General features: G+C 36.6%; 1 protein-coding gene across 3 annotated transcripts; it reads left to right on the forward strand.

Annotated features, from left to right (window-relative positions):
- The first annotated feature begins 204 nt into the window (after positions 1-204).
- Positions 205-18,479, forward strand: syt10 (synaptotagmin X). 3 transcript variants are annotated; one of them, XM_032590048.1, is made up of 8 exons: positions 205-609; positions 2,469-2,865; positions 7,908-8,469; positions 11,609-11,729; positions 11,946-12,117; positions 13,379-13,508; positions 14,078-14,087; positions 15,478-18,479. In XM_032590048.1, exons 1-8 carry the CDS (start codon positions 408-410, stop codon positions 15,501-15,503), a joined length of 1,620 nt encoding a protein of 539 aa, XP_032445939.1. In that variant the 5' UTR covers positions 205-407; the 3' UTR covers positions 15,504-18,479. The 3 variants fall into 3 exon arrangements, with proteins under 3 accessions (XP_032445939.1, XP_032445937.1, XP_032445938.1); XM_032590046.1 differs by lacking the exon at positions 14,078-14,087 and having other exon boundaries at positions 206-609; XM_032590047.1 differs by lacking the exon at positions 14,078-14,087 and having other exon boundaries at positions 207-594.
- The last annotated feature ends 4,446 nt before the right edge of the window (positions 18,480-22,925 follow it).

Genomic DNA, 22,925 nt, shown 5'->3' on the forward strand with positions numbered 1-22,925 from the left:
TGTCCTGAACATTATGTCCTATTATTAGAATAATTTGGATTTTTTTCACAAATACTAAACCTTCTGGTGTCCATCCAGAGATAAACAGGCTGCAGACTGGAGTTTATAATCCAGCATGTGTTGGACGGCAGACGGGGACACGCACAGGTCGTCTGTCGCTCATAGGGAGAACTCCAGTCATTACCAGAAAAAGTAATCTCGTTACAACCAGCAGCCAACGGGATTCACAACCAAACCGAGGCGCACTGCTATTGGGTGCAGCGGATGGGTTGGACTCCCGTCACCCCGCTGACTGCTACTCTAATCGCGGGAACGCGACGCGGACAGTCGCTCCTCTGCACCCGCTGGTTATGGATCAGGACGCAGCGCGCCTCCCTGCTGTCTGCGGCGCGTAGAAAGGTGCCCAAATGAACCGCCGCCCTCCCGGCTCCTCTGGAGTGCAATGGCTTAACAGGAGAGACATGAGTGTCCGAGCGGATGACAGCATCACCCTGTGCCAGAGGGCTCTGCAGATCGTTACCGAACTTTGCCTTGCGGGACACGTGGACCGAGAGAAATGCGCGGACATTTTTCCCTTGGAGAGCAGCATACAAGGTAAAGGACACGCAGGTAAATTGTAAAAAAAAAAATCAAAACGAAGTTTTTTCCTTTCATATATTTTTTGCCATTTTGGCGTAAAGAAAGAGAGCTCAGCAGAAAGAAAAGCACTTTGTCTTTAGTTCATCATGTTCTGGAACTGCGCCTACCTGTTACGCCACACTGAATAGTTTGCAACAGGTGCATCAGAAACAGCTGCAATATTCCTCTCGTTCTCTTTCCTTTATTTCCCTTGTCAGTCTTTCATATTATTATTTTGGGATATGAAGTGTGGATGGAGAGAAAAATGTGGAGGTCAGAAAGTGCCACTAGTTTAAATATTTCATGTAAATAGAAAGACAAAATATTAATTTAGAGCTCTAATAACATTAAACTATATAACGTTTTTTCTGTATTTAGGTATTTTATGGTCTGGAGCTGCAGCTTATTAGGGAATGGAGTCAACAGTACACAACTCAGTAGATGAGAATATTCCTCAAAAGTGAAAATATTTGAATAATTATATACCTTATATAGATCAATTATGATGGCATTTGATTTGCTGTCTTATAGAAAATTAATAGAAATGCTTCAAACTGTCCAAAAAAATTCAGCATTTACTGAGACTTTGTTCTGATGCACAAGTGAACATCTATAAAGCAGATCAGAATGAGATATATAAGTTGGGTCAGTTGATTCAATGCCTATTACAGACCATAAATGCACATAATTACAAGAATATTTTTGTAAAACAACTTCCTCTTCCAACGAACAGCTTGCTTATGTTAAAAACTAAAGTATTATTTAAAAGCCAGCTTTCCAAACTGTTTTGGAAAGTAACTCAACACTTAAAGTGATTAAAGATCAATAAAAAAAAATCAGTAATTCTTTAAGTGGATACATATATGCTAAATTCTTTGGTTTGGCTTCACAATATTCTCAATACTGTTGGTGTTCCTGTTGTAACTACATTTTTCCTTCCACTAAATTTCTACGAATGTGCTTGAAAGCAGCACTTTCAATTTGTGGCATACACTGAAAAAAATGAACTTAGCGGGTTTTCACATTAACAAAATAATATGTACTTTTAACTAAATAATTTCATGTTTCAAACAAAAACGTGATATAATCATGTTAGATAAACAAGAAATTCAACAACTTAACGTTTATGAAATGTAATCATGTTGAGATAACATGATTCATTATAGTCAGACTGATCTTGTGCTGAAGATGACGAGCGAGATCACGGGATATCACGCGAGTTCACGCGAGATCATGGGAAGTCACGGGAAATCACACACCACGCGAGACAATCGTTTTTTGCTTTAAATTGGAATAACCATAATAAATTAAGTTGACCAACACATTTGCTTAAAATAGGAGTAACAGAATTACATGGTGCTGAAATAAAGCAAAGTAATCAGGTGGAAATCCTTTCCATGATCTTTTTATGTTCATCCAAAGAGTTATTTTTTTCAGTGTACCCTCCTTATGGAGGATGTTCTTGATGATCTGTTGGACAAAATGTGCTCTTTGTAATATGATAATACCAGAATATTTTGACATTTAAGATTCAAAGCTGGTATTGTGATCTGCAAAATCAACAATTAGGTAAAAATATAATCACTGTTTCCATGCAATGAATCTTTATGTTTTTTTATTTAATCTTCTAATTTCTCTAAAAGCTAGCCATCAGATTAAATTTTCAGATTTATTGTGAGTATTTTTGACATTGTGACACTTTAGACACTCAAAGCTGTTTATCAAACAGATGCAGATGCTGCCAGCTGTTTCTTACATCTTTCTCTCCTGTTTTCTCTTTCTCCCTCGCACGTTTGTCTGTCATATCTGTCCTGTGTCACCCGTCTTCTTCTGTGGTTTAATAAATGCAGACATCTCTATCAGTCTCCTTGCTGTGGTCGTGGGTTTCTGTGGCCTCGCCTTGCTGGTAGTCTCTCTCTTTGTCTTTTGGAAGCTGTGCTGGCCCATTTGGAGGAGCAAGACTCTGTCGGCCCACGCCGAAAATGGCCTCCACGTGGGTTTCCCCGAGGCGCCTCCTCCCAGTTCCACTCCGGTCATCGAGTGCAAAGTGGCGGAGGTGGAGAAGAAACACCCGCCGGAGGTGAAAGTGAACGGACGGAGCAACGTGAAGTACCTTGAAGGAGCCATGAAGATCAGTCAGACGTCGCCAGACATCCCTGCAGAGGTGCAAACAGCCCTGAGGGAGAAGATCAGCAAACAGCCGACGAAGATCCAGAGGCAGACGACTGAGCCAACGTCCTCCTCCAGGTACCAAACGCAGCCCTGCATCCTCCAAACACCACCATGTTACTCACATATGCGCCAAGGTTGGAAAACTACTCAATTTTCTACCATATCACTCCTGTGGTTTAAAATTAATTTAATGAAACGTCAATGAAAGGGCAAGAGTGAAGTTTTAATAATGCAGCACTGCCCCTCCCCCACCTGCTGCTGTGACTAAACTAAAAGGAAGCAAGTTTTCTCATATATACAGCACCTTGGAAAATAATTTTTTCACATTATTCTAGATTGTAACTACAAACTTTAAGTGACTTTCTGGATTTTTTGTACAACAGATCATCATGATATTTCCTTCATATTTCAGTGCAGTTGAAGCTACAAGTCTTTAGTGGCTTGTTGTCATGAAATTTGTGCATCTAGATGCTCAAAGTTGTTTTTAATCCTTTTTACCAAATGTGAACAACTCCATCAAGTTGGATTGAGAAAATCTGAATATCAATTGTTAAGATTCTCAGTTGAATTTAGGTCCATGCTGTGAGGATTCTTATTGTAGCTGTCACCACCATGGTGCAAATGTGGATAGTAAGTTTAGGCATTTTAATTTTCTGCCACACATTTCATCTTGCATGCTCTTTGTTTAGTAATGTTCTGCAACAAATCAGGAAAGCAGAACTTATGCTTTATAAAACATAGAAATAGGGGTGCACCAATTTCAGTTTTCTGGCCGATCGCAGATTACCGATCTTTTAAAAAACCTAACTTACTGACTCTGATTTTGGCCGATACCATTTTTTTTGTCTGAAATGTTTCTCGATATATCAAGAAAGTTGCTGAATTGGCAACAGTGGGGTGACTTTTGTTAACTGTAAATGTGCAGACATGACCTGGTCGGCCAATTTGTCACAGGAGAAAAGAAAATCACAGAGGTTGATTTTTAGACTTTTTCTGAGGTTGATAACATCGGTGGACAAGATCGGCTTCACACGGCACCGATAAATCGATGCACCCCTTCTTGGAAACAGTTCACTCTGGTAAAAATGTGGCAGCTTTCAATTACATGCAACAGTTGTTTTCCCCAGTATACCTTAGATATAGATATAGATATAGATCAATGTTACCAGGTCAAATACATGTTAAAAAATTACAAGCTTAGTTTTAGAGTTGAAATTTGGAAGAATCACGTCTTCAGTACAAAAGTTAAACAAAATAAAAGCATATCACAGTTTGAATATCAATAATATGCCATGCAGTTATAATTCAAAGTAGATGTTGTGAAGAAATCCCAAATTCTTCAAGTGTTAGCAATAAACAAAATACACAACAGTTCAGTCAAAACTAAAACTGAACTAAACTTCTACTGTCTCAAAACTTAAATTCTTGAAAATCCTTGAAACAGGAAGACAACTGCATACGTCAAAGCCAACCAAGGTTTAGTTTCATGAGCTGCCTGACTTGTTCTGTATTGAAAATCTCTGGTGAAATTAGAAAAAAGCTCAATGCAGCACTCAAACCCAAGAATACTAGAAAACATGAAATCTTTGTCTACTATTTCTCAGAAAAGCTGCTAGAAGTTGGTTGTCTGGTCATGAATTATGTTTGTTTTGCTAAGTAAAAAACATGCTTGCCAGGAAGCTGTATTAATTTGGAGAAACCCCTTTTTACATTTTAAATTGTTATTGATTTATGTTGTAAATTTCTGCAGGTTTGTTTGTTGTGTTAGCATGACTAATTGTAGGTGTAATTTAGAAGAAAGGAGGTCCTGTTATCTGTTTTTGTAAGAATCTCATACCAGCCTCTGTCTGCTTTGGTTTGCATCATCCTCCCCAAGACGTATTAAAAACTGCTCCATCGGTGCCGAGCGCGATTCATGACAGAGTCCTCGAGGTAGTTTGCCACGCGTCGTGCAAGTCATCGCTGACTGCCTGGTGACCTTGGGCAGGCTTAGCAAACTCAAACAATACAGAGAAAGTGATGCTCTATAGCAAATCTAACATCCAGTCCGAACCCTATAATCACTTGTGCGTGAGAGTTGAGCTGCTATGGCAACGTCGGGAAGAAACCCCAGTCATTAAACAATCAGCTCTCGCTTTCTTTGTTCCCCAGCTCTGTGTTTAAACTAGAACGTCCATAATTAGCAGAGCTGCAGGGCCGGAGCTGTCATGGTGGAAGGGCAGGTTCCTGGTGACACGCAGCGGCCAGCTGTGATCGGCTTCTCACAGGGAGCCGCTATCGACACTTGCTTTTGCTTGTCATTAAGCTCATTAATTCAATTATTTTGCTGCCAAGGTCTTCATGAATCACACAGCCACCGGTCAAGCGGAGAGGCCGAGCCGGAGATTACGACGCCCACTTTCACAGGCCTTCCTCCCACTTTTCTGACAGCCATGCCACTCTCTAAGAAATGCCCCCGATCACTCAGCTTGGGGATGTTATGACACCAAAGAGAGCATGAAAACAGTCTTGACGTTTTGCTTTTTTTTTTTCCTTTCGTTGTTTATTAGGAGCTATTGATTTGTTGGAAAAAATAGCAGCCGCTCATGTTTTAACTGAGGTTTGGCTTCCAGCAAGTCAGATTTTAATGAAACATGGTTTGAATCTAGTATCGATTAAATACGTTGAGAGATGTTAAATGAGTAAACAGATCACACTGAGATGTATTTTTAGATGGGGGAATGTGTTTTATTTTTTATTTTCATGTTTCAACTGGAGGTGCACCAATCTTTCGTGTGGAAAGCAATCCAGATTCACCTCACAGTTTTCTTTTTGTTTGTTTTTTTAATTACCGCCAACAGTGACACAGTGTGGCATTATCTAAAAATAACCCAGTCAAATATAAACAATAACTCAGGTAAAGTTAGGCTTCCTGTGTTTACTCTGTAGATTCCAGTTCATCAACCCATCAGTGAAAAAATGGCGACCTCCATGGGTGAAAAATATAACTTTATATATATATACAAGTTATATTAATATAACTTATTACTTTTTGAAGTAATAATGAGTTTTAGCATATCACAAACAGCAATTTTTTAGCTAATAGGAAAATTACAACATATTTAGGCCAACATGTTCAGCTAATCTTGGATCCGTTTAAGTCCTAGTTCAACACTTTGAAATTACTTTTGCAACGATAGATTTTATTCACCGCACGATCCTGCTAATCTGGTAGTCTGACTTCTCTGAGATCGCAATGGAAACACACCAACCACTCTAGCACGATGCTTCCAATGGTTATTTGCACAAAATTGTTTCCATGACCTTGACAGGATAAGCAGAGTTTTCCCTCTATACTTTCTAAAGGCCAATAAAAGATGTCTCAGAGTATTGTCTTTATTTGCACATTGGGAGCACAGACTGGTTTCTACAGCTGCAGATTGGTAATTTGTTAACTATCCACAAAAGTGGCAGTTTTAAGAGTTTTATGCTGAAGTGCAATTGCAACCAAAGGTCAAAAGAATTGTGACAAATATTTAGGTGCAAAGTAAGTAAAATGTATGGTGATAATTTTCTCTTTAGCCTCATATAACCTGCACAGCCTCCCTGTGTCGTTTACTATGCTTTAGTGTTGCATTTAATCTTCCGCTGTGCTTCCCATGCAGTATAATTTGTGCCACTGCTGTGATTGTCTTACTGTCGGAAAGCAGAAGGGCCTGTTGCTAGGTGACAAGATTGGAGGCTCAGAGTTTTGTCTGATGTCTCACCAAAATCTGAACAAGGAAGGTAATTGGTAAATGGCTCTAATGTGAATGCATAGGATGCAATTGTTTTTTTCCGTACAACAGCAAAAAAAAATAAAAAATCTATAAAAATCAAGTTTGCTTCTTAAAATTGAATCGATATTTTTTCCAACAATTTGAACAAACACTGTTTTCAGTGAAAGTCTTTTTGCTTCAAACTGCATGAAAGTACTTTATTTAAATGATGATTTAAGGAGGAAAAAAGCCATCCAATCCACTATTTCTTTACCTGAAGGTATAATTGGCTTCCTTGTTCAATCATGAACGTGATTGAACACATTGTTGTTGCTAAAACGCTAAAAAGATCTCAAAACATAAGACATGACCCGAGCAATAAAGTTTAATAGAGGACCACCAAAGCTGCTCTTGTGTTCTTTTCTTTCTTGCCATTTATTCCTGCATTTTAAAAACATCTTATGTAGGTGAAATGAACCAAAACCACTTCTGAATAATGTTTGCACAGGCATCAGTTGTGTGCAGTTCACGTTTTTCACTTCTACTGGTGTCGATTGATACTGACCCGATGCAGAAAACAGTGAAGAATTAACTTAAAACTTTTGTTTTTTAAAACATAGACTGAATTAAAAATTTGCTTGGTAACTTATTTGATAACTCTGCACCAGTACAGCTCATTTAAATACACCAACAGCTCATTGAGCAACCTTGGAAAAACAACTTTAATTTGTTCAGAGTATAACAGCCAAAGTAAAATAAATAATAAAGAAACTGAAACTGACAATGACTACCTTGGTCAAACATGTAAAAATGCACTGCAACACACATTCTTTCAAAGTGGTTCAGAAAAAAAACAATCAGGCATTCTAAATATAATGTAAAATAATAAATAAAGCACTCAAAGCATAGAATTGGACTGAATAGATCTGCCGTTATGGATCAGGCACATTATCACCGATACCAGATGTAGAATTTTTCTAAATATCGGCACTGATACAGATATTAATGTCGGATCGATGCATTTGTAGTTCAGTTCACAGCGACTGGATATATTGCTTTTCCTTGACATCTCAATGTTGTTTAACTTATTCTGTTGGGGTTTTTTTCAAATTAAGCAATAAAATGACCATTAAGGGATGAAATTTCATTACTGTAATTTCTTGATCAAAAGCAGGAGATGTTCAGTGCTCCTAATTACACGTGAAATCCCAAGGTTTTTTAGGTTTAAAGACAAATATTAAGTTTGAATAGATGTTCCCTTGAAAAACACCATTAGAAATCCTCTGTTGGTGTCTGCAGGTGAGATACTAATCACTCATAACTGCTTCAAAAAAACATGAGCTGTCATATCAAATGTTAAAATGTTCTCTGTTTCCACAGGCATAATTCATTCCGCCGCCACCTCCCTCGCCAAATGAATGTCAGCAGCGTAGACTTCAGCATGGACAAAGTGCCTCTCCGCCAGTCGTCTACACTGAGCATCGGAAGAATAAAACCAGAACTGTACAAGCAGAAGTCTGTGGACTCTGAGGATGAGGCCAAAGGTCATGTGGAAATCTGCGGGAAGCTCAGTTTCTCGCTGCTTTACGACTACGAGGAGCAGGCCTTAGTGGTGAGGATCCTCAAGGCCTTGGACCTGCCGGCCAAAGACTTCACAGGCACCTCCGACCCGTATGTGAAGATCTACCTGCTGCCAGAGAGGAAGAAGAAGTTCCAGACGCGAGTTCACCGCAAGACTCTGAACCCCACGTTCGATGAGACCTTCCGTTTCCCCGTGGCGTACGACGAGCTTTGCAACCGCAAGCTGCACTTCAGCGTCTACGACTTTGACCGTTTCACAAGCCACGACATGATCGGCGAGGTCGTGGTGGACAACCTTTTTGAACTGTCTGATCTGTCGAGGGAGGCAGTAGTATGGAAGGATATCCACGCAGCAACCACAGTGAGTAGCAGCTTAAAATAAGGTCTCACCAAATCCTCTGATTACTGCTACTACGAGTATCACCGCAGCCATTGAGGATAAACATTCAGTTAATAGGGCATTTATGCCGTTTTTAGAAAGCTCTCGTCAGTAAACATCGCACCAATTGACTTTTGAGAGCCTGAAATCCTCAGCAGTGCTTGACATAAGAAGCAGGTGGAACGCATTACATAATTCAAACGCTTTGGGAAATGCATTTAATCAGCCAGACACCCACACACATTTTCTAGAAACTGCTGGGTATTCTGCACACATAAATATAACCAGCGAGTAAAAATATCCAGCAGCAGATACAGTAGATTTATAGCAACAAAATAAACTGAAAATTCTGGCTGCTTAAGCAGACTTCACAGCTATAAACTACTCCTGATAGACAAAGTAATTATCTCTTTAACACCAACATTTATCCCACTTTGCCCTTCTTTAATAATGAAAACATTTCCTACGATAAACGCTGGGTTTGTGTTTATAATGCACACTAATTTTGAAGCAACTGAGAACCTAAGATTTAGTTTCACACAGAATGAACCTAATGAACAAACAGTTCAGAGACTTTCTGAAGAAGTAAACAGCTATAAAAACCTTTTATGGTGTTTGCTGCTACATTTTTATGAAGATTTCTGCCGTTTGCTCCCTGAAGTTACAGAAAATGTTGGCACAGAAGTGATCCTGATTACTACTTGGCTGCTAAAACTGGTTTGTGTCTCTATCCTGAGTGATAAAACACCAGAGGAAAGCTTCTCGTACTTTAAAAACAAACACTAAGTTTAAGATGTTTGCAATACCTTCTTTAAAAGTGTATGAGCTTGTGGAACGCTTGTTTATTTCCATTTGAATGGAGATTAAATTCAATGTAAGGTAAATGCATTGTTGAGTATGTGGAAAATTTGCAAGTCCAACTGATTTTGTTGGTCACTCTGGCATGAAAATTAGGCCCAAGATTATCCTAAAATGTGGTAAAGATCATAACTCTCTACTCTTGAATCCAAGATCTAACCTTTGACCTTGAGATATTGTTGCAATTTTCTTACAATATCCTGCAAGAATTCTCAAAAAGAGGCGATATGGTAAAGAATCTCATCTTGATATCACGTTAAGATCAAGTAAGTTTTTGTCAGGTGTAACCTGCATTTCTAATTCACCTTTTACTTAGAAATGTTTTATTACTTCTGAAGGAAAACAAAAAGGCTTTCCAATGTACACAATTTATTGCCAAGAAGCGTTGTTACATACAGAAAATATACACTAAATTCAACATTTCAACCAATTAGCGTCAAAATAGACCTATATTCTTAAAATTCCTCAATTTACAAAAATGAAACGTTTTCTTCGAATGCTGCTTCTCTTGTTTTGTTATAACACTTGGTTTACCTTGTTTCAGACAAAATAGGATTCAGATTGCATGTTATAAATGTTTCTCAGACATAATGTGAGAAAACTGCTATGACCTGGCAGATGCTTTGGCATCTCATAGCTTCTGATAAGAAAACCGTTACCCAACTGCTTTAGACACTTTTTCTTATCTAAACCCCGAGCCAAACATTGAGGCTGAAGCAGCCATTCCCCAGATTTCTTATTTCACCTTTTTTATACTCAATACTAACAATAAAAAACAAAACTAGATTGTATCAGGGGTTTAACTCTTCTGCAGAATGTTGTTTCAAGCTGTAGACTGTCTTGTTGTCTGGGAACAGAGAAAGTTGTAAACTCTGAAATTGATAGAGGCTTGTAATGGGACTAGAAATCCCAGCTTGGTTTTATGGTTTTATTATAATTTCGAATGCTGTGGGAAAGTATTTGCCTTCTTAAAGAGTACTTCTTTTGTTTGTTGAAACACAAATTTTAAGTATCAGCATCCAAATGATGATATAATTTAGTAGTCAACATGTCACACTGTCAAGGTGCAACTGCACAAGATTAGTTATAATGAAGATATTGACCGAAAAATATTTTAAAACCTCATTGCTGGACAAAAAGGTAAACTTGGTTGTTTAACTTCACAATAATTCCTGGTCTGATGGCTATGAATGCAAAATTTCCCCCAGAAAACTTTCTAAGCCCAGTGCCAGGGCAGTCATTCATCCAGCGGTCCGTCGTGTTTTTGAGTTAAAAAATGTTTAAAGTTGACAGGAAATTTGAAAATATCACTTGATAATTATGTGTTATTGAAAGTTTGGAAGATTAATACCTGAACACCAACTAAAAAGTCTTAAAAATGCTATCATTTTTAAAAAGACTTAAATGAATAAACAATGCTCAGCCTGGTGTGGGTGCAAGTAAAGCCTGGTAGCCCGCCAGGCTTATAACACACTGGGGGAAACCCTGGAATGTGTCTGCAAAAGGCAAAATTAATTTAACCCAAAGAAATGAAGTAACAGTTATCATAGGCTACGTTCACACTGCAGCCTGAAGTGACACAATTCCGATTTTTGTCAAATCAGATTTTTTTTTGGCACTTCCAAATATATGCGACTTGTATGTGATCTCCAGTGTGAACTGCAAAAGACCTGAAAGTGCCCTGCATGCACAGTAGAGGGCGCAATAACGTCGCAGATGAAGCGTGTGCTCGGTGTTTTGCCAACCGCCATAAGAAAAAAAAGTGCTCAGTGTTTGCAGAAGTAAACATGGATGCTAACGATGGAGCTTCTCTTATGATTTTTAAGTTGTTGTCCGACCAGAACCAGCACATCAACAACTTAATCCTCATTATGGTCCGCCATGGTTGTCGCTTTCCTTCCCGCTTGCGTGTATCATGACGCTTAATAGTGATGTTTGTCGAGGATCAATGACGATCAATGAACGCAACCTGGCTGTTCAGATTCTGGTCACTTTTGAAAAGATTGGATATTTATTAGATATCCAATTAGCCCGGGTCGGATTAAAACAAAATCCGACCTGGGTTGTTCAGACTGTCATGAAAATGTCAGATACAGGTCGCATTGAAGCAAAAATAAAAATCGGAATTGGGTCACTTCGGGTGTGAATGCAGCTAAAGGTTCTGCATTGCTTTAAAAATTACCGGCTTCTTAATTCACAGAATGAGGTCTGCTCATTCAAAGCAGGCTAAATTCTTTATGTTCTCTCCTTTCCGTCGCTCCAGGAGAGTATCGACTTGGGCGAGATCATGTACTCGCTGTGCTACCTGCCCACAGCGGGGAGAATGACCCTAACAGTCATCAAATGCAGAAACCTCAAAGCCATGGACATCACAGGCTCTTCAGGTAACCCGAAAGCAGATAAAGCTCACATCAAAGCAAACCGAGGCTCGAGTTAACTGAAACGCAACAGCCTATTGCGGAAAAAGTGGAGGAGACAAGAGATAAAATTATTGTTTCAACTTCCTGAGAGAGAATATATTTTCTTAGCTGTTCCCTTTTTGGTTTTTCTTGCTCCAGTCAAATTCAGCACATTAAAAACACTACATTTGTCTAAGGCAGATCCATATGTGAAGGTTTACCTGGTGTGTAACGGACGGAGACTGAAGAAGAGGAAAACGACAACCAAGAAAAGCACACTCAATCCTGTTTACAACGAGGCCATCATCTTCGACATTCCCCCAGAGAACGTGGAGCAAGTCAGTCTCTCCATCATGGTGATGGATTACGATCGGTAAGTTGAAGACTCACTATAACTCGAGCCATTTTTAGGTTACCAAAACTTCTGATTGTATAAGGAAATCAACCAGTTTCACTTAAAGTGATCAGGATGAATGTAGCATATTTAAGGAGAAAATAGACTAATCAACAAAAGCAGCTCCAGGGATGCATTATGAGGTCTTAAATTTATTATTTATGGGTTTTCTTTGCATTTTTATTGATATTACTAATTAAATCAGACTTCTTCCTGCATGTGCAGAAGAGGAACGTAAACGGCACATAACTGTGCACCGTTTAGTGAAGGAATAATAGATGCCGCCATTTGTAGATCAGTTTTAAAGTTGTTGCAGTACTGTCACAAGATCAAGGAAGTCAAGAAGAAAAGAGACCAAAACTAAATATCAGTGGGTTTTGTGGAGCATTGACTGTAGTTTTTGTAGAGAAGTCTGTTTGAATGTGTAGTCAGAACAATTAGTGGTAGGATTGTAATGACAGACAATTATGACGCATGTCAGCTGCAGCTGATCCAAAACGCTGCTGCTGGCGTTCTGACTAAACCCAGGAAAATGGAGCTCTTTATCTCAGTTCTAAAATCCCTACACTGGCTCACTGTAGCTCAGAGAATAGATTTTAAAATACTGCTGAGAGTCTATAAATCACTGCACAGCTTAGCACCACAATACATTAAAGATCCGCTGTTGTCGAATCAACTTTGACTTTGTATTTTTGTGTTTTTAAGATTTAAAGCACTTGGAAATGCCTTGCTGCTGAAGTGTGCTATTCTAATAAAATTTGATTTGATTTGATGTCTCACATTAACGACGCAAAAATCGGATAAAATGCGACATGGCCTTTCTGGCTGCTGATGCTTGGATACATACCCACCACACATGGAAGTGGCACATATCTGATTTTCTTGAAGTGTGAAATGAGCCGTTCAACTTGCCATGAAAAATATAGATATGGGTCACATATGAGCAAACAAAAAAGGATTTTAGTGGCATTCAATGTGTAAACTTTTATATCTTATAATAGGATATAAAATTAAAATGTTGATGTATTTAACCTGTTGATCACCAACAGAGCAAATTCACCTATTCTGCTCTCTGACCATATGACTAGTTCAGCTCTACTTACGTCCATATTCAGTTTTAAATTTTAAAAATCACAACTGCTCTTTGCCAAAAGAATTTCTAAACTATTTATTTTTCCTTTTAGGCCTAGGAAAATCATTGCTTTATGAATTGAGGTGCATGTTAATGTAATCATAACAGGGTTGGACACAATGAGGTGATTGGTGTGTGCCGAGCCGGCCCAGATGCTGTGGGCCTTGGACGGGATCACTGGAACGAAATGTTGGCTTACCCACGAAAGCCCATCACACACTGGCACGCTCTGGGAGAGGTACACAAACATCCCCTCTTTTAATTCAGCTTTTTTTAATTCCTGAGTGAAAGGAGCTCCGACATACAGAGATTCACAAAGGTTCTTGAATGCAACATTTACCAGAATTTTCTCAAACTCTTTGAGTTGAACGGATTTAAAATTAAAATTGTTAAAAATTGATTAATTTTGTCTTTTCAGACCAAAACATTAATTGAAGAACAACCGAACATTTAATGCTAAAATTTACTGCCAGCTTTTTTATTATTTTAATGGAAGTTTGAAATACCAAAAGCACAGCTGGTGAGTAATCAGCAGCTGCTTGTTGATGCATGGAGACATTTAAAGCTACTCTGAAAAATAATGTCGTTTTTGGTGTAAACCCTCACAAAAACAAAAAAAATTACCTGTAAGCAAAAGATGCAGATGCTGAAAACAAGATTTCTTTAAAGTTTTTCTCATTTTACTTTTGCATCTTTAACCAAATGAAAACAAAAAGTTTTCTTCTATAAAAGAGCTGCTTCACTGACGTTAGTGTAATTAATTTCTTGTTCTTCTTTTGTCACACCTACTCTCCACCTGATGAATAGGAAAATACAGGTGATTGCATATTTTCAGTAGCAAAACTGTTTTACACTTTAGTTTTTAAAAAAAACTGTGATCAAAGGCAAAAAAAAAACACCAAACATTATTTAACTGACCAAACAAATTGTTTTTTGATCCTAAGAGATGTTTCAGAAAGTCGCAACAGGATCAACATTTTACAATTTGTGTTCTTAAGTTTTTGGTTTGATTCAAGTTGTGCTTTTATTTTAAGTTGTTTGTAGCTGGAAGCATTAAATAATAAAGCAATGCTTTTCTAAACTCAGAGGTTAGTTCTGAACCTACGGGTCACTTTTCCTAAACTCACATCTAAAACCTTTTCCCTCAGCTCAAAAGTAACTGCTGAAAATATACATGTTTTTACAGATCTTAATGATTATCTTTATGCCGTTTACTGGATTCTTTAAAGGAGATAACACTGTCCTTCAGGGCTGCACAATATCATTGCAAATCTTAATAAATGTCTCTGTACGTTTTCATTAACTTCATCAGAAATTATCCATTACTTCCACGTAAATTATGGGAATGTTCCCTGACTTCAGAGGCCACTTTTTCTAAACTTTCAAGTTTATTTTGAAAATATAGAGGATATTTTCTCAGGACTTATTAGACACTTTTATATAATTTACAAAACATGCACCTTATTCTTGCTACTACTTTCTAAAATTATTTAAGATACTTAAGAGCAGTTGCTGTGGAGCTGAAAGTAAAATCTTGGAAATAATTTTACTTAAATTTACAAGAACCTATCCAAAAACTTACAAGAAACTTTTCTGAAAAATACAAAGAACTTTCTTGGTAAACTCTAATTTTCAAGTATATCATAATGCAACCAAAAGCTAATTTATACAAAATGTGAAGTAAATTATACCTGAATAAGTTATGACATTCATTCATTATGGTTTTGAATCTATGCAACATTGAATCACATATTTATTGCATAAAGTGTTTCCCCTTTGTGGATACTTTATTATTTAAGCTATTTAAACAGAGATTGGTTAACAGTTTTAGGACATTGGTTTTTTTATTCATGAGTTGAAGTGGCTTGTACAAGGGAAAATTGGGTATTTTCTTAGTTTAATACTTTACATTTTTCTAAATCATCAGTGGACAACAGAAATAGTGTCGTCTATTTTGCTTTGCAAGTAAGTTTTAACGGTGTTGTTAAAAGATAATTGACAGGCTTTCTGAAGGTCATTTAAAGTTGTTTTGGGTACTTAATCTACACAAAAATCTTCAGGTATTTTTCCAATATTAATATTATTTGGCTGAGGCTTTATTTGCCTATGATCACAGTGCGTCCTCAAAGCTACAGAAATACCAGATAAGTTCCCAAAATCAAACCCAATGCCTCAGTAACTTTGCTCTGTTATATTTTGCCTTGCAGTGGAAGGGAAGAGCTGCAAGCTTTGAGAGTCAAGGTTCGTGTCCTTCGCCCAAACCTCTGCAGACTCCCTGACGATTCCAGGTAGAGTCAGAGCATCGCTGCTGTGGGAAACCAGAGATATTTACTGTTCTGCAGGGAACAGGGATGGAAAACTGATCATTTGTTCTGGGAATTGAATCCAACGTCTTTTATTGAACCATGGAGACGGCTATGCACAACACTCACAGGCATTCAGACAGTTTATGGAGAGTTTTTACCATCCATTTATAGAGATAACATCAATAATAATAATATTAATAACAAGCCTCTCTTCAAGGAGTCCATGATAGTTCATGTGCAACTATTTAATCCCTTTCAGTATTTAAGCTCTTTTAGCCTTTGCTATTTTAATTTGAAATGGCACAAAGTTAAAGGGCTACGCCACTCAGAGCCATGGAAACATTTAGTGAATAAACAAGTCACCATCCAATTTCTGCAGGTAGCTAAACATCTGCAAGGGCTGAGTAAAATTCAGAAAATTCATCCGTCACATTTAGAGAAACAGCTGCTGCAGAAACGAGTAGCAAACAAATTACCAGAGCAACAGAGATCAATGAAATACAAGTTTGTCTGAAATTATTTTGTGCTGTTAGTTTCTTAAAGCCAAACTGAACCGCAAAATCTAGTAAAAAAGCTGAGTATTTATTTTTTTACTGACACAAAAGTATTTAGGTAACACAAATAAAACTTAATCTTTGTACTTCCTTTATAGTAAAGCTGAGGACTCCATTGATTTAGCTTCAGTTGGTTAGAAGTTTCCATTAGTCTAGGGCTTTTACTGACCTATTTGAATTGTTTTTTTTCCAAACTGGATGATTATAAAGCTGGAAGGAGTGGATACATTTTCCACCCGCCAGGTTGGACCCCCTTTTACTCTAAAATTGCCTTAGTTCGTAATTAATTTGATAAATAAAAGTGTCCATTTTGACATTACAGCTTTAAACAGCAGCTGCAAACTCATCCACTGCATCAAGGATGTGTCTTCAAAATATAAAATGTTGTCCTATTGCAATCAATTATGGGACTATGATGGGATTTGAGGGAATTGCTGCTCTGTTTTAAAAACTCTGCTACAAGTTTCAACAAAATAGCAATTCTTAGGACGGATATTTCCCAGTTTGTTGTATGGTCACAAAAAGACGGTTCAAAGAAATCATCAAACATCTAAAAATTATTAGAGTGGTAAGAAGGCGTAAACTTTTATCTGCAACTGTACATAAATCAATACCACATTAACAGATTATCTCAAATATTGAATTAAACGTTACTTGGGAGACTGAACAAAAACCTTTTTAATTAAATATTCTTCATTGTCATAAATTCAGGGAAACACTATGAATTCATATACCGAATATCAAATTCATTTCTGAAATCTTCATGTTAGTAATAAAATATTCAGCCTAGCAATTAGAGAAAGGCTATGCACTGTTATCTTATTGCACATGCAGTATATGATGCTTTCCTTCTGCTTTATCCTCAGTATGAAAAAAGTCCTATTTTTACTTGTAGCATGTCTGTCGCCACTTTAAATAAAAAAAGCACCTACTGAAGAGAAAAGAGTGCAATGTTTAACTCTAAAAATTTTAAATTTTGTGTTTACAGTTGTGTAGATATCAATGCACAGAATCCTGTGGACACAGCTCTGTTTCATAAAAAGTTGGGACTGTGTAAATAAAAAGCAGAATGCTGTGATGTTCAGATGATGTCAACATTAAATTATTATAGTTGCATCACAACAAAATTTGGACTTATACTCGTTAGAAAAATCACTAAATAAGTAATTCTGCAGATAATGAATCACCAATAGGGATCCACTGCAGTTCTTTGATGAATTATCATGGTTTCTATGCTAGAAAACTAGAAAATATATATTTATCATCACTATATAACTGTATGCATATTGCAAAAATACTGCCTGATTGCAAATGCTGTCGAATTATTTAAGTAAAATGCATAAAACAATGAGTTTGATTAAGTTGATTTGATGCCAAAACTGCAAATATTGAACAGAACCAAAAGCAGAAAGACATTTAACACTTTTTAGCCTTTTATTTTCATTTAAGTTTCCTCTCAATAAGCAAATACCCCCTGGTCTACTTTGTACGCAGTGACAAATGTCAATTTAAAAAGTTTCTGCTTATATTTTAGCAGGGATGGAAAGAGATAGAATGCCTGTTTTGGTTTTGCATTTTGGTCATAAGTTTGTGATGTATTTCTACCCTAAAGAGAAAGATATAAAACTACAGATATCTCACAAATGATCTATTAACATACATGGAAAACCTTAAGAAAACCTTATATTATAGCAGAAAGTACGGTGTCCACCGTAAGAAAAACTTTCAGTATTTAATTATGAACTGATCAGTACGTAATTGCGAGAGAAAGAAAACAAAATTCTCCAGGTCCGTTAGGGGACTCCGTAGATTAAACAAAACTTCAATTTTCAAAATTACAAAAAGAAAATCCCTTTTTGTGTTAAGACAGTATTCTGCTTCTAATTACATCCCACACAGATCCTAAATGCGTTTTGGAAGCAGGGTTGTTCTCGACAGCAGCTCTGTTTGTAAATACCAAGAAGTGAAACCTGGCAAGTTGTTGTGAATTTATGGAAAAACAAAGACATCAAAATGTATTTCTATCCTTTGGTGACACTTTAAAAGTCTCAGACTTGTATTCAAGTGACATTTCTACATGTCCTGTAATAGTCGTGAACAAATAAGTGGAGCTGGGAAACCCAGCGAAGCCAACTCTTAACTTATCAACTCGTTCTGTATGTAGGAGACTAGAGCTTTGAGCTGTAATTGTTTAACTATTCGGTTCAATCTGTATTAAGCAAGAAATAACTGCTGCCAATGTCATGATGTGTACAGTTTGTGATAACTTTTGTAAAACATTGGAGATCTTATTTATTGTAATTGTTTCATATGTATTTTAAAAACAAATAAAAATGTCATGGTTTGTCTTTTAGGTGTTAACGGGAATTTTTTTTCCTTTTTGGAAAAATTTTAAGGAGTTTTAGTCAGATAGGAAATAAAAAAATTCTCAAAAACTCAGATTTGAAAGCTTTTAGTGATGAGTTATAATAAAAGATAAAACATGCCGACATTCCACAGTCTATTTGATATATTTACTAAATGTTTGTGACGTATTTTGTTTTTCTAAGCCGCCATAAATGCGCCTCTTGTGCTATGCCACACTGATAGGGGGCAGTGTTGAGCCCCATAAGCACAATGGCTAAAAGGTGTTGTTCTTCTACGATTTGAAAAGACTGACAACAAGCAGTCAGAACAGAACCGTCCCAACCAACTCGTCTTTACCAATCATCTCTATTGAAGCAGATAAGGACAGCAGATAGATATATTCGTGGACTTTATCTACTAAAAAAGGTGAGATCGGTTTTAATTGCAAAAAAAGAGACCAGACATAAAAATATTAAAAACTATAAACAAAATTTTACCTTATAAGCATAAATAAAAGCTTTTAAAACAACTAAACATTTCAGGTAAGTTTGAAATTGGAATATAAGCTTCTATTTTGGGTTTTATATATTTCTACATCCCACTCCGGAGGTTTCTGTGCCTCATTATGAATGTCACCAGCAAAAAGTTCAAAGTTCAACTTGATATAAAAAACATTTGGGGTAATGGGAGCAGAGACTGTGTATTCTGGGTCATCCAACATCAGTGTCTGACCTCAGAAATGGTCAAACACTCAGTCCTAAACCTTGTGGAAATCCTTCCTGTTAAAGTTTATTTTTCTATTTGTTTGCTTTCTTTTTCTCCCTCTCCTTTCTACTTCTTCCCAAAATATCTGTGATGCTAAGTTAATCAACAGAATATTTATTCAAATTTTAAAATAACTGCCATGACTTAAAGAAAAAAGTATATCCCAATTTATATATTAACCAATTTCATTTTTGTTGTCATTTTAATATATACTTCCTTGTTTGGTTATTTTGTTTTTATTGCTGTTACTCGTTCTATTACCTGGTTAATTATTTTGTAGATCAATTCCACTTCTTGCCTTTTATCAGTTTGTAAAGTTTGTTGTATAAACACTAATTGGTGAATTAAAAAAGAAAAAAGTTGAAGCTGTTGTAGCTGCAACTAAAGCCTCTCTGTTGAATGTGGGATGTTAATAGTTCATGTCTGTGTTGAGTCAAACGACCTAAGATTTTTATCAAATTAAAATTATCTAAGCAAATAAACTGCAACTATACAAATAAATTCATAGGTGAAGATCAGACACATTTCTGCTCACAGTAAAAAAACAAAACAAAAAATCCCCCACACATTTTACTGACCGTTATTCCACATCTGAACTTTTAGTAAATGTCACTGAAAAAACCTTTTGCTCTGCAGGTGAAATTTTCCCCAAACAACAAGGTGAAAATTAAGCAGTCATTCAGTGATTACATTGTGTCACCTGGCTGGACTTTTAACACCTGTCTAACAGATGGTGGGAAGAGGTCGAACACAGGCCGACTGCTGACAGTTCAATTATAGTGCTCTGTTGCCCGTTTCTTTTATTACTGTCTGTTGCAGCTCTGCATAAAATTCTGTCAACAAATCATTAGAACAATAAACTTTTTCTGGACAGGAAAGCCAGCTGTATTGTCAGCAGATTGGAGTGCTTTTCACTAGAGAGAAAAATATATTTTCTCTTCTCTCTCCACAAAATGTGATTCAGATAAACATTTTCTCTGCTCTTTGCAAAATTTCTTCTCTTATTATTCTTTAAAGGTGAACACATTAATTTGGACCCTAGTTTGCTACAAAGCACAAATACTTTAAAATCTCTTATAATAACGTTCATAACTTCACATTTTAATACTTCATTGATCAAATAGATGTCAATAAGCATTAAAATACAAAATGGAGACCGCATTAATGCAGAAGCTAACATCCACTGTCTTCCTTATTTCTGCTTTTTTAATTCAGCCAAGGAGCACCAACGAAAATAAACGCTGATCCCTGATTGGCTGCTTTGTAAATGCCAGCCAATGGCTTGTCAAGTAGCATTAAACCCAAATATTTAATCTTCCAAAGCTGTATTTTCTTTCAAGTATTTTAGACTTTTAGATGGATAAGTAATTTGTTCTTACTTTCTGAGTGGCTTCACTGTAATGTATTCTTGATTCTTTTAGTGATTCTAATCTTTTCATTTTATTTAAAATGTTTGTTTATCCTTGCATGAATCTTGAAATACAGAAATTTTCTGATTCTTCCTCTTATGATGCTTAACAGAAAAGTAAAGATCTAATCTTTCAGATTTATTTTGATGGATTGTGAAGCTGAGTATAAGTTTGTATATTAGTATAATGTTAAAATTTCAAATAATCCCTTGTTTTCCAGTTTGCATTTCATTTAAGTCACGAATAGGGAACATTTTTTTTGCCTTCTCCAGCTCACCTTCTGTGTTGACCATCTGTCCTCTTATCTGCGCTGTCGTAGGCATCGTCCTCATCTCTGAAGTTTACCGAGGTCACGCTGCGTCCTTGAACCTCTGCTAACAGCCAGAAAATGATAAATATTAGAACCACTCTGGGTTTGGGCTTTGATCATCTTTTTGATGAAGAGGACATTTTGATCATTTACTCCATAATTTCCTTTTGATCGATAGCACAAGATAAACAGAAAGAGGAGGGAATTGCATTAGTTTCCTTGGTGATGAAGGCTGCCCAGTTGTTGTGTGCTAAGCCCGTATTTAGAGTGGAGTTGTATCTTTAGTTAGCGTCTAATAGCTCCACATGGTGATGGGTGTAATTAATGCTTTGCTGTTTCCTGACTGGTTATTTGTGTTTGGTATTTAAAGCTGTGGAAACACAGAGGGGGTAATCGTCCTTCTTGACATCAAACAAAAAAGTGGATTCTGGAGAAGAAGAGATATTGATTCGTTGTTGTAGAAATTGATTTAGGTTCTGTGAGTTTGAAGATTTGCACACTGTGTTGGACAGAAAGGGTAAAGAGTCAATTCATAACCTGCAAACTAGGTGAAACTGCTTTTAATATGAGAACAATTATATTTAAAGGGGGAAGATGCCAGACTATTACACAACGCCTCACAAACACTGCAGCCTCATGACTATTTTTATGGCTTCTGGCGCCTCAGTTTGTCGCTGCATGACATAAACCCACAACTCAAATTTAAATTCATGATTTAAAATATAAAAAGCTCCAAGAGATATGCAAATTTCCTATGGTTATGATAAAAGGCTTCATTCTGGGGATCCAAAACAAGAGCAGACATATAATCTACAGAACATCAGATGGAAATGGCACATATTAGGATTTTCTGTCGACACATTTCTCCGTCTGGTGGAAAATCAAAACCTCGCCCACATTTTCTTCACTCCTCTTTTGTCTAAGTTTCCATGAAAACTGTTTCAGAAAACACAATCAATAACAACTGAACACAATATTGCAAGATAATAGCATGGGGAATATGCAAAAATTTTCCATGCAATAAATAAATACCACAAAGAAAGCACAAGAGAAAGGAATATACCAGAAATCTGCAAATTTTGCACAGTAGTATGAAGAAGTCTCTCGCATTTTTTTAATCAGCTCAAACAAAAAGCTATCTGAACCAGTCTGGTAATGGTTGAATGCCTTCATAAATGAATAAATAATTGGAATAAACCACAAAAGTTGAATTTCATAGCCACATTATGCCCTCAACACCATCCTGGCAACATGAAGTAAGCACTACAGACTGTTTTTTCCTCACTTAAGGTCAGTTTTCAATATTTGGCAATACTAAATGAGTTACAAGGTCAAAACAAACCACTTTAATCACATTTACTAAAAAGTTTCTTGAAGATTCAAAGACATTTGTGGGTGTTGTGTGGATCCTGATGGAGAATGTCCATCTGTTTCCTGAGATTAAGCAGCAGGTTCACCTCTGAATGAGAGGGGTTTGGAGTGGCCTAGTCAAAGTCCTACTTAAGATGCTGTTTCATAACCTTTAACAGGTCATTTAATAATAAAAAATCATTCAACTTGGCTAAATCAAAAGACAGGATGTAAATTAGTGACATACAACACTCCAACGTTTGGATATGGGGTTAAATACTAAGCTAATGTGTCGGTTACTTTTCCACAATGAATGTAATAAATAAAATCATTTGCACTACTAATATTGAAACTAATGGGTACAAGTTTTAAAACCAGGTAGTTAGATAATCACATGTCTCATGTCAATTTATTTTGTTTATAATTTGAAATAAAATAACATGATTAATAGTATGCAATTGCTTTGCATATAAGGCTTAATTTATTTCGAATGTAACTTGAACTAAGGTATAAAAATGCATCTTCTGGACCACCAGTTATCCGTATTACTGGCTTAGAGGAGATAAACTGTTATGAAGCACGATTTATAAATTAGAAAGAGGAAACCCAGAGGGG

Source organism: Xiphophorus hellerii, chromosome 17 (genome assembly GCF_003331165.1).
Source record: "Xiphophorus hellerii strain 12219 chromosome 17, Xiphophorus_hellerii-4.1, whole genome shotgun sequence".
Taxonomy (NCBI): domain Eukaryota; kingdom Metazoa; phylum Chordata; class Actinopteri; order Cyprinodontiformes; family Poeciliidae; genus Xiphophorus; species Xiphophorus hellerii.